This window comes from Callithrix jacchus, chromosome 16, assembly GCF_049354715.1.
Source record: "Callithrix jacchus isolate 240 chromosome 16, calJac240_pri, whole genome shotgun sequence".
NCBI classification, from domain to species: Eukaryota; Metazoa; Chordata; class Mammalia; order Primates; family Cebidae; genus Callithrix; species Callithrix jacchus.
In genome coordinates, this window is record NC_133517.1 from 97,777,066 (window position 1) to 97,790,185 (window position 13,120).

The 13,120-nt window shown below is 35.6% G+C and overlaps 1 protein-coding gene across 29 annotated transcripts in view; it reads right to left on the reverse strand.

Moving 5' to 3' along the window:
* The window catches only part of VPS13B (vacuolar protein sorting 13 homolog B), an 822,207-nt gene that overhangs the window by 745,208 nt on the left and 63,879 nt on the right, over nucleotides 1-13,120 (reverse strand). For all 29 annotated transcript variants that reach the window (XR_013528186.1, XR_013528187.1, XR_013528188.1 and 26 more), the window contains 2 exons: nucleotides 8,823-9,004; nucleotides 5,194-5,368 (listed from right to left, as the gene is read on the reverse strand). Coding sequence is in view for 18 of the 29 variants with exons in the window: in XM_017965662.4 (XP_017821151.4) it covers nucleotides 5,194-5,368; nucleotides 8,823-9,004 (357 nt within the window). In the remaining 11 variants the exon portion in view is untranslated. The remainder of the gene's footprint in view (nucleotides 1-5,193; nucleotides 5,369-8,822; nucleotides 9,005-13,120) is intronic.

Below are 13,120 nucleotides of genomic sequence, written 5' to 3' on the forward strand. Positions count from 1 at the left end.
AATATAAGGTATAAACAAATAATACATTGATTATCATTATTGGAAACAAATCATTTAGCATTACGACCCTCAAGTTTCTGTACATTGTACTGTATCAATCTTCTTTAGTAGGTTATGGTTATTGAGATGTGAAGAGTAGTTTATCAACTGTACATAGCTTTTAACTGTATTTGATAAATTCAAAGAATAATAAATTAATTGTTTAACATCACTCATGAATGTTTTAAACCAACAACAAAAAACCTACCTCTCAAAAATAAAGCTAATATATTGAAAAACTGACTTTTATCAAAAACATAGTACCACAAAGATCCAAGAAACATTCTCCATTTTCTGATGCACCCATGGAGTTAAAAAAAAAATGGCAAGTGCTTCTGGGCAAAATGCACGCCCGCCCAACCAAGAATTATCCCAAAGATGAAAGCAAATGTTACAATAAAATGACTTTTATATGTAGTTAAGAAAAATAATAATGTTGGGGCATCTTTCTTACTAGCAAGTAAGATATATTGTACCTTTCCTGTTCTACAGAAGAAAAAATTATAGTCAAGAAATTTTATTTGGTTAACAACTGGCAGACCAAAAATTTAGATCCCAACCACTCTTTAATTTATTCCACCTTTGTAAAGACAAACTCCATCAAAGTCCCTTAATATTATTTTAGCACTATAACCAAAAAGGCATATCATCATGAAATTTAGAAAGAAAAAAATTACTTTTTAAAAACTTCACAGGGGCCAGGAGTGGCAACTCGCACCTGTAATCCCAGCACTTTGGGAGGCTGAGGTTGGCAGACCACCTGAGCTCAGGAGTTCAAGAACAGCCTAGGCAAAATGGTGAAACCCTGTCCCTACTAAAAATACAAAAAATTGCCCAGGTGTGGTGGTGTGCACCTATGGTCCCAGCAACCTGAGAGGCTGAGATGGGAGAATTACTTGAACCTGGGAGGCAGGGGTTGCAGTGAGCCATGATCATATATATCACTGCACTGCAACGTGGGTGATAGACCAAGTCCCTGGATCCCATAAAAAAAAAAAAAACCCGCCATGGGATAAGTAGTCTCCAGCAGATTCACTCATAACTACTTTCCATTGATGAATCTATAAATACACATACTCCTTTAAATCTTTGAATAACACCCTTCATATTAGAAAATCTTTATAACTTTTTAAACTTTTATGACAGGAGACTCTTGGAACATTCTACATTTATAGGTTATGAACTTTTACCTTCTTTCACCTGAGAAGAAAAAGGCTTAATAAGAATTAACTAGAGTAACTAAAATAATAGTACCAAGAGACTTTGGTCATCCTAGTTCAGAATAAGTTTTATGTAAGTTACAAGCCCTGTTGGGCACAGTGGCTCATAACTGTAATCCCAGCATTTTAGGAGGCCAAGATGGGAGAATCACATGAAGTCACCAGAAGTTCAAGAACAGCCTATGTGACAAAACGAGACCCCCATCTCAAAAAAAAAAAAAAAAAAATTATCAACCATGCTCAGTGGCATGGTAGTCCCATGCACTCAGAAGGCTGAGGCTGGAGGATTCCTTGAGCTCAGGAGTTGAAGGCTGCAGTGAACTATGATCATACCCCAGCCTGGGCAACAGAGTAAGACTATGTCAACAAATAAATAATACATAAAGTAAAATAGAATTTTTTAAAGACACCAAAAAAGCTTTAAATGGACAGGTATTTAACACATACTTTCACAAAAGCAGATAAAGGCCTATAACTACATTAAAAAATTTAAAATAATTAGCCATCAAAAATGCAAACTAAAACCATGAGATACCAAAACACACTCATCACAATGGTAAAAATATCAAAAAATACACCATTGAATGTTGGCAAGGATGTAGGCCAACTGCAACTCTCACACATTGTTGACAGGAATATAAAATGGTACAACCACTTTAGAAAAGGTTCTGGAAGTTTCTTTGAAAAGTAAACATAAATTCTTAAGTATTTACCTAAGAGAAAGAATAGCACACGTCTACATGACATTTGTACAAAAATATCTATGAAAGCTTTATTTATAATAATAACCAAAAACTAAAAACAGCCCGTGTTCATCAACAAATGAATGGTAAACTAAACTATAGTATATTCACATGGCATATTCATACAATGTACCTAGCAATGAAAAGCAAAGAATGACTGCTATATGCAACATAGATAAATCCCAAACATACTATGCTTAATGAAAGAAACCTTTTATACATATTGAGTGATTCTATTTGCATGAAATCCTAGAACTGGCAAAACTAAATCTATGATTTTTAAAAACTTCCAAATCTCCAAGGGAGGCAAGCAGGTGGAGGCGGGTGACTAGAAAGGGGCGTAAGAAACTACCTGAGATGTTAATGACCTATATCTTGATGACTGTTTCACATCACACAGGTATACATACTTCTTAAATTCACTGAATTTTACTTTGGAGTTTAACCTCCAAAAATATAAAAAGACTCACTTAGTAGAAATTCTAGATAACAATATGCAGCTGAGGCTTACAGGTGAAGTGTACTAAGGTTTGTAACTTACCTTGAAAGACATCAAAAACATTGGTTGTATTGATAAAGAAAGGGATGTTAGGTGAACAGATATGTGATGAAACAAATGTAACAGAATATTAATAGTAGACTCTAGATGATAAGTATGTGAGTGTTCACCTAATAATAACACTTTCAGCTCTTCTATATATTTGAAATTTGTCATGTTAGAAAAAAATGAAACAAGTACCGTCTATGTGCTACATTTATTCCAGGTAAAAAACACTGTTTCTGTCTCAGAAGTTCATTGTCTAACCAAAATTCACCCTTTAGTGTGAAATACGGGTATGTTTTATAGCTATATACTCTAATGTTGTTTTCTATGCTTTAAGGTAGTAAGATTTTTTAATGCAATAATGTCTAAATAGCATAAAATTCAACCTTTAAAGGTGTACAATTCAGTGTTTTTTTTTAATTTTATAACATTTTCATCATTCCAAAAAGAAATCTACTTTTTTGCAGTTATGATCTCCTCTCCTCAACTCCTGGTTACTAATCTACTTCCTGCCTCTACAAAACTGCCTATTCTAAACATTACTAATGCAATCATGTATGTGTTATTCTTCCACTGGCTGCTTTCACTTAAGATAATGCTTTCAAGGTTCATCCATGCTATAGCCTGTATCAGTATTTCATTTTTCTGTATAGCTGAGTAATATTCCAATGCATATTGTAATTTGATAATCCATTCATCAGCTGATAAACATTTCAAATGTGTCCAGTTTTTGGCTACTATGAATATGCTACCATGAACATTCATATATAAGTTTTTACATGAACATATGTTATCAATTCTCTTGATATACAAATAGGAATGGAATTGCTGGAACAATATGATAACTGTATATTCAACTTTTTGAAGAACTGCCATATTGTTGTCCAAAGCAACTACACCATTTTATACCCCCAACAGCAGCTTACATGAGTTCCAGTTTCTCCACATCCTCACTAATACCTGTTATTTTGTATCTTTTTTATTACTGTTATCTAGTGCCTGTAAAGTGGTATTTCATTGAGGTTTTGACTTGCTTGTTTGCTATTTGTTTATCTTCTTTGGAGAAATGCCTCTTTGCCCATTTTTAATTGAGTTATTTGCCCCTAAGTTTGAAATGTCCTTCTCTTAGGGCTTTATCTATGGATATTAATCATCTTAGAACTTTCTGAGTCTCAGGCCCAATACCAAGTCAAAATCAATCATTCCTTTCATCTTTCTACAGCAGATCATTCATGTCACTATTTATCAAACTTTCTGCCATACATCATACTTAACTATTGACACGTCTGACCCATTTCATCTTAAAATTCTAAGGGAAAGAAACACATCAAAATGATCATTTCCCCATATTACATATCCTTCAATGAAGTTTACATTTTAATAATTAACAGCACTAAAATAACTCAATCTTAGTTAAGTGAACCTTCGTAAAAAAATTACTAGTACTATAATTCACTAGGAAATCTTGAGGTTATACTACTTCAACTTTTATAAAACATATATCCTGGGCCAGGCATAGTACCTCACACCTTTAATCCCAGCACTTTGTGACACTGAGGCGGGCAGATCGCTTATACCCTGGAGTTTGAGACCAGCCTGGGCAACACAGCAAAAATCTGTCTCTGCAAAAAACGCAAAAATTAGCCAGGCATGGCGGTGTGTTCCAGTAGTCCTACTTGGAAGGCCAAGGTAGAAGGATCACCTCAGCCTTGGAGGTCAAGGCTGCAATTACCCATGCTTGTGCCACTGCACTCAAGGCTGGGTGAGAGAGCAAAACCCTGTCTCATTCATAAATAAATAGTACATTCTGAACACTTATTTCTATTAGAAATATAAAAGTTGGGCCGGGCGCGATGGCTCACGCCTGTGGTCCCAGCACTTTGGGAGGCCGAGGCAGGTGGATCACGAGGTCAAGAGATCGAGACCATCTGGTCAACATGGTGAAACCCTGTCTCTACTAAAATACAAAAAAATTAGCTGAGCACGGTGGCGCGTGCCTGTAATCCCAACAATTCAGGAGGCTGAGGCAGGAGAATTGCCTGAACCCAGGAGGCGGAGGTTGCGGTGAGCCGAGGTCGTGCCATTGCACTCCAGCCTGGGTAACAAGCGCGAAACTCTGTCTCAAAAAAAAAAAAAGAAATATAAAAGTTATTTTAAGTATATAGGAAAAAATCATAATGTTATTCAGCATGTAGATAAAATTAAAGTAGTGTAGGACAGGCACAGTGGCTCATGCCTGTAATCCCAGCACTTTGGGAGGCCAAGGCAGGCAGATCACCTGAGATCAGGAGTTTGAGATCAGCCTGGTCAACATGGTGAAACCCCATCTCTACTAAAAAAATACAGAAATTACCCAGGCATGCTGGTGAATGTCTGTAATCCCAGCTACTCTCGGCAGGCTGAGACAGGAGAATCACCTGAACCTGAGAGGCAGAGGTTGTAGTGAGCTATGATTGCACCACTGCACTCCAGCGTGGGCAACAGAGTTAGACTCCATCTCGAAAAAAAAAAAATTAAAGTAGTGTAAAACAACCAAAATACCATCAGCTCATCCATTAGAATACTGTAAAACTCAATCAATACATTTTTTAAAGTTTCCCAAAGGTAAAATAAAGTTTTGATTTAATATAATTTTTACGTTACTTACCTGCAATGTTTCCTAGCATATCTTTATTGTAACAAGTAGGGTCCTCTATTTCTCCTTCTTTAAAATTGCCTATTTCTCCATAGTAAAGAGCAATTCCAAGTTGCATTATACGAATAAACATAGGCAGCTGTTGATCTGTGATAGAAAGTTTCAAACTTTCTACTAAAGTATGAATCTGCATTTTGAAATAGACAAAAACACCAACAAACACATGTTTTAAAAGAATACCTTTTATGTAAAGAAATTTTTTTAAGTCTTCAAATGGCATAACATAAAAGAAATGTTCCAAACATTTTAATACTTAAGTCAAAACAATACTTATTCTAAGATCTTAGGAATTAAGTACATTTTGCTGATAATCAATATATGTTAGATAGAAACTATATTAAACCAAATGATGTATAAATAGAATTAATAGTGAGAATATATAAACACATTAGATTTCCAGATTACTATTCCAGAAACAAAGTTAGCTATATAACCAAATACCTATTCTATAATATTCAGAGTATAACAGTACTACCCCCACAAAACAGAAAGATCTCTGAAAACCAAGAATAATAAAAATTTTATGTCATTTTAATAAAACTCAAATTATTCTTTCCAGTTTTATTTACCATAAAGAATATACATCCTAAAACCTTATGTTAACTGGGGAGAAGACCAATATTACAACTATGAAAGCATGTAAATAATAAAAATTGTTGTCAAATGTAGAAAACCAAATGAAATATATGTTAAAAAAAAAAGGGTTTTCAGACAAATTTTAAATATGCTTAAATAACAAAAGTTTTTCAAATTTTAGATAAGATTCAAATAACATAAAATATATTCAACTGATAAAAATGAAACAATTATAACAAAGTAATAAAATTAATTACTAGCAAATAGGGCATATAGCAGTCAAAGTTCTTAAAGAAAGAGACACCAGTGGAATATAAACACAGCTTCAGTGTAATGGTTTCCTCCTGTTATTGAAACATGCAGTAAAACCAATTAAGCTATAAAGTCAAGAAGGTTTATTTTGACTAAAGTATTTGAGTGTCTACAAAAGATGAAGCATTAGTAATAGTAATCATCATGTTTTTAGGGCTCAAAGCACCAAAAACATATATGTGAAGGTGGAGAAAATTGTATGAGGGAACTGTGAAATATCATATTTCAAATATAAGCACAAATTTTGGGTTTTTTTTTTTTTAGACGGAGTCTCACTGTGTTGCCAGCCTGGAGTGCAGTGGCGCAATCTCTGCTTGCTGCAATCTTGGTCTCCCAGGTTCAAGTGATTCTCCTGCCTCAGCCTCCCAAGAAGCTGTGACTACAGGCACCTACCACCACGCCCAGGTAATTTTTGTATTTTTAGTAGAGATGGGGTTTCACCATGTTGGCCAGGATGGTCCCGATCTCTTCACCTCGTAATCTGCCCGCCTCTGCCTCCCAAAGCGCTGGGATTACAGGGTCACCATGCCCGGCCAGAGCACAAGTTTTTAAAAACTGACCTAATAATCATACACAGAATAAACAATGAAGAGGTAAGAAAATGGGGAACGAGTATGGGAAGTGAGCAGGAAAGGAGAATTCTTATCTACTAAGGTTTCCTTAATTTCAAATGTCTCTGTCACATTCTTTTAAATATTGTATTACACCAATAGCATTGGTGATAAGCAGTCAGCAAAACCAATAACAAAGAATCTGTCCTAAGTATCTATTTAAAAACTCCTTAAAATGAGTAAGATTAATAATACTTAGTAGAAAAATGGATAAAGAACCTGAACTGATAATACAAAGAACAAATGGCCAGTGAATGTGTTTTCAAAAGTCTAACCTCACTAATAAATGGCAATTAAATTACATATCATTTGTTGTTCAACATGTTGGCAATTTTTAAATTATGAAAGGATAATGAGAATACAATATAGGCACTCCTCTTGAAGTTCATGGCTGTATAACCTGGTTAAATCTTGCTAGAAATAACTTGGCAATACAGATCGCAGGCCTTTAAAAAAAAAAGATATTTGCAATGATAACAAATCTTTCCTAAGGAATTACTCAGAAATGTGGTCAAAGATCTATGCAGAGAAATTCTTGTTCTGAGAAACTGCAAAGTGCATTTCTAAAAACAGGAGAAATGTTAAATAAATTATGTACCCCTAGGATCTGTACCTCATAAACATCATAATTACCAGAGCATATTTATTTCACACAAAAAATGGAAAATTATAAAAAGCCAACCTAAAATATAAATAAATACATTCAATAGCCACTTAAACATACATGAAAGATTTAAAAAGAAATAAGAGTATCTAGAACATTTTGAGAAACCTCTTGTTTGTAAGGTAATTAATGAGGTCGACCATATCTATTTAATACATATTCCCTAGGATTAGGAGTTGGAAGGATGATGGGTCTAACCCAAAATGGTAAATCTTAACATTACAATTGTTTTAGCAAAATACTCAGGTAGGCATGATGGCTCATGCCAGGAATCCAAGCACTTTGGGAGGCCTAGACAAGAGAAGTACTTGAGGCCAGGAGGTTCAAGACCAGCCTGGGCTGCATAGTGAGACTCCAGCTCCCAAAAAAAAAATTAAATATGAGCCAGGGATGGTGATAGGCACCTGTAGTCCTAGCTACTCAAGAGCCTGAGGCGGAAGGATTGCTTGAGCCCAGGTGTTCAAGGTTATAGTGAGCTATGATTGTGTCACTTCACTCCAGCCTGGGTGACAGGGAGCCTTGAAAGTAAAGAAAAAATAAAGGAAAAGAGGTCAAAGAAGAGAAAGACGAGGGGAGAAAAAAAGGAGAAGAGAAAAGAAGGAGAGGGGAGGGGAGGGGGTAGATGAGGGAAGGGTAGAGGAGGAGATGAAAAGGGAGGAAAGGGGAAAGGAGGGGAGGGAGAGGAGTGGGGAGCGGAAGGGAGGGAAGGGGAGAAAAGGGGAGGAAAGAGGAGGGAGGGGGAGGTAAGGAAAGGAGAGAGGAGGGAGAGAGGAGGAAACGGGAAAGAAAGGAAGGGGGAGGGGAGGGGGGAGGGGAAGGGAGGAAAGGGGAGGGGAGAGGAAGAGAGGAGAAGCGAAGGGCAATGGAAAGGAAGGAGGGGGAGAGGAGGAGGGAGGAGGGGAGAAGGGGGAAGGGAAGAAGGGGGAGGGGAGGAGCCGGGAGGGAAGGAGGGAGAAGGGAACCAATAAACTAAAATATTAGGTTAGCATATCAAGCTTTAAAAAGTCACTAAGTAAAGAGAAAAAAAAGTAATAGTCAGCAGATCATGCTGACCAAGATTACAGGAACTGAAATATAGAATACTGATATGCAGTCCATTATGGCTATAAATATACTTTTTAATATTATTTCCTCTATCTACTTAAAAAGAGAAACACTAATAAACAGCCAAATAAAATAAAAAAAAATTACAGTTAGAGAAAAATGTTGTCTCTAAACTCTACTAGAACACATTATACAGAAATGTATAAATATAACATAAAAATCATAAACAAAAAACTTTTATAAAAGCAAATAGCATACATATTTATAAGGTTAATTTCTTCATCATTTCTTAATAATAATTAGCATCCACAAGAGTCAATAAACAAAATAGAGACATACAACTTAAGCACAAAAAAAAAATAAGAAATACCTACTTTAATAACAGATGGCATCTTGGAATTTAGGTTGTCATATGTAAAGTGAAGACGAGTTCTGAAGGAACATTTGTACAATAAAGGATCCTGGTAAAATTCTATTTTACCACTGGCATTCCGTTTATCAAGACAAACTGTACAGTCAGAAAAATTGATAACCTTTCTCAGCACCAAATCAGTTGCTAAAAAGGAAAGAAAATATTTTAAGTAAAAAGGAAAATTAGCAGGGGAAAGGCAACTATTATTTATTAGAATAAACAGCAATAAAATTAACAATAACAAAATAAGAGTCACGAAACATTTAATACATACGTAATGCCAAAACATATGCAATGAACTTTTCATTGTATTATATAATTTAAATCTTCCAACAACTTTATGAAATAGGCACAACCCTCCCTATTTTATGTATGGAGAATTAGAGACCGAATTCGCTTACCCTCAATCTGCATATAACATAACTACACATTTTTTTAATTACGAAAAATTTCACTACAGTTCTCTTACACAGTGAGATAACAAAATTCTTAAGAATCCATATTAAAGATAATTCTTTGAAAAAGGCATTCATTTGACATTTATTTTATATTAAAAAACTCTCTGCTACTCTAAACCTGCACTATCCAATATGGTAGCCACCAGCCATATGTGGCTATTTGAATTAATTAAACTTATACAAAAATAAAAATTCAGGTCCTTGCTTGCACTAGCTTCATTTCAAGTGTTCAACAGCCACATGTGGCTAGTGGTTACCATACTGGAGAGTGAAAATATAAAACACTTCTATTATTATAGAAAGGTCTAGTGTACAACACCACATAAATAAAGAAATCACCAGCCTAGAGTATATTTTCAAAGAAATAAAAATAAAACAATTGATGGTAAAGTATAAAACTATAAAATGAAGCCTTTAGCAAATCAATAATTTTATTCTTAATTGATAAGCAATTCCTAGGTAAATATAAGGCTCAAATCTACACGCCCAGTGATTTTAAGTTAGCAATGGGAATTTAAGAAACAATAAAATGTATTTTAGTTCAGGTTATGATAACCCTATTTCTGAGTATATCCTGGCAACTTCTAATTAATTCAACATTTTATTTTATTTTTTAAGTTTTTAAAAAGAAAAAATTAGAAAAGCTGTGTCTAAACAGTAGCATTATTTGCAGATAAATTTCAAAGTTGTCCATTAGTTGAAAAAGATACATGACTACCATATCATTTCAAATTTACATATTATATGAATATATGATTTAGTTACTAATATTACATATATATACAAATTAAGAAATTACAAAAGTAGGACTAGAAATGAGAAAAAAAAATTAGATAACCTGTAGGTATTTCCTTCCCTCTCTTTATGATAAATAATTATCATTTACTGAGTATTTGATAATAGATACTACACTACATCTTTTACATCTTTTATCTGACAATATTTACACAGTCCTGTTAAAAGATGTGAAAACTGAGGCACAGTGGTAATAAATAATTTGTCTACTGTTGTACAGTTTATAAACATCAGAGCTGTAATTCAAACTCTGGCAACCTTACTGCAGAGTTCATGTTCTTATTTACTGTGCTATAAGAATGTAAGCTATTCAGGCCAGGCATAGTGGTTCTCACACCTATAATCCCCGCACTTTGGGAAGCCGAGGCAGATTGCTTGAGCCCAGGAGTTCAAAACCAGCCTAGGCAAAGTGGTGAAACCCCATCTCTACTACAAATACAAAAACTAGCTGGGCGTGGCAGAAAACGCTGCAATCCCAGCTACTCAGGAGGCTAAGGCATAAGAATGGCTTGAACCTGGGAGGCAGAACTTGCAGTGGGCCAAGATCAAGCCACTGCACTCCAGCCTGAACAACAGAGTAAGGCTGTCTTTTAAAAAAAGAATGTGAAGTACTGATACTTCAAGGTTACCCTAGAAAATTATTATTCAGTAAAAGAGGAAATTACTAAGTTTTAAAATGTTTTTGTTTTTGAGATGGAGTCTTGCTCTGTCACTCAGACGGGAGTGCAGTGGCATGATCTCGGCTCACTGCAACCTCCGCCTTCTGGGTTCAAGCAGGTCTTCTGCCTCAGTCTCCCAAGTAGCTGGGATTAAGGTGCCTGCCACCATACCCAGCTAATTTTTATATTTTTAAAAGTGACAGGGTTTCATCATCTTGGCCAGGCTGGTCTCAAACTCCTGACCTCATGATCCAACTGCCTCAGCCTCCAAAGTGCTGAGATTATGGGCGTAAACCACCACGCCTGGCCTAAAAATGCTTTTTCTTAAACACGAAATATAACAGCAACTATATTTCAAAAACTTACAAGATGAATTATAGTTTCTGGTACTTACTTTAGAAATGTGCTATAATTTAATCAGTAAAATATTATCACTGAAATTAGTGCTCTATAACTATATATGCCAGTATAAGGAAATATTAAAAGCATAGAATTGAATCTATTCAAACCACATTCTCAGCAAACTGACACAAAAACAGAAAACCAAACACCGCATGTTTTCACTCATAGGCAGGTAATGAACGAGAACACTTCGGCACAGGGAAGAGAACACCACTCACTGGGCTAGATTGGGTGGGGTGGGGAGGGACAGAGGGAGGGTGCGGGGGGACAGCGGGGTGGGGGAGCAGGGAGGATGGGGAGGGATAACACCAGAAAAAATGCCTGATATAGGTGACGGGGAAGGGGAGGATGGAGACAGCAAACCACCATGGCATATATGTACCTATGCAACAATCCTGCAGGATGCAGGATGTGCACATGTACCCCAGAGCCCAAAGTATAGTTAAAAAAAAAAAAAAAAGCATAATATTGATGGAAAACAGCAAACCCAAAATACAACATGTAAGAATACTATTTTTAAAAAGCGGGTAGGAAGCTTATTCAAAGAAATAGTAAGAGAAAACTTCCCAAGCCTGGAGAAAGCAATCAAAGAAAAGCCTGAGACCTGATGGGTTCACTGTCATATTCTACCATACATTTAAAGAATTAATACCAATATTCACAAACTATTCCAAAAAATTTAAGTGGAGGGAATTCTTCCAAAATCATTTCCATACTAGCCAAAGCAATCTGCGAAATAACACAATCCTTATCAAAATACCAATGACATTTTCACAGACATTTGAAAAAACAATCCTAAAATTTGCAAGGAACCACAAAGACCCGGATTACTCAAAGCAATTCCAAGCAAGAAGAATAAAGCTGGAGGCATCATACTCCCTGACTTTAAAATATGCTAGAAGCAATAATAACCAAAACAGCATGGTCCCGGCATAAAAAAAAAGGATACATAGCCCAATGGAATAGAATCAAGAACCCAGAAATAAATCTATGCATTTATAGCCAACTGATTTTCCATATAGGGGCCAAGAACACACACTGAGAAAAAGAACAGTCTCTTCAATAAACAAATGGTGCTGGGAAAACTGAGTATCTATTTGCAGAAGAATGAACCTAGACCCTTATCCCTCAATAAATCAACTCGAGATAGATTAAAGACTTCATTGTAAGAACTGACATTGGTCTAGGCAAAGAATTTGTGACTAAGACCTCAAAAGCATAGGCAATATGCTTTGAATATAAATCCTTGTACCATAAAGACACATGCCTGTGCATGTTCATTGCAGCACTATACACAATAGCAAAGACATGGAATCAGCCTAGATGCCCATCAACAGTGGACTAGATAAAGAAAGAAAATGTGAGACATATACACCCTGGGATACTACAAAGCCAAAAGAAAGGATAAAACCATGTCGTTTGCAGCAATGTGGATAGAGCTGGAGGACATTATCCTAAGCAAATTAATGCAGGAACAGAAAACCAAACACCGAGTGTTCTCAGTTATAGGTGGGAGCTAAGCACTGAATATACACAGACACAAAGAAGGGAACAATAAGTACCAAGGCCTACTTGAGGGTGGAGGGTGGGAAGAGGGTAAGAATAAAAGAAAACTAACCAGTAGGTACTATGCTCATTACTCGGGTGACAAAATAATCTAACAGATACATTGCCTTGCCTTTACCAAGCTTGGAAAAGCAACATGATGCCTTTCACCTTTCAGAAATATAAAAAATTCAAACTAAATATCATTTAACCTTTACTACTACAACCCACGGTACTGTAAAATATAGTCATCCACTGCACAACAATACTCAAGTCAATAACAGATCATATATTTATGATGGTTGTCCCATAAGATTATAATACCATATTTTTACTGTACCTTTTCTGTCCATTTGCACTTTTTTGTGTTTAGATACACAAATACTTATCACTGTGTTACA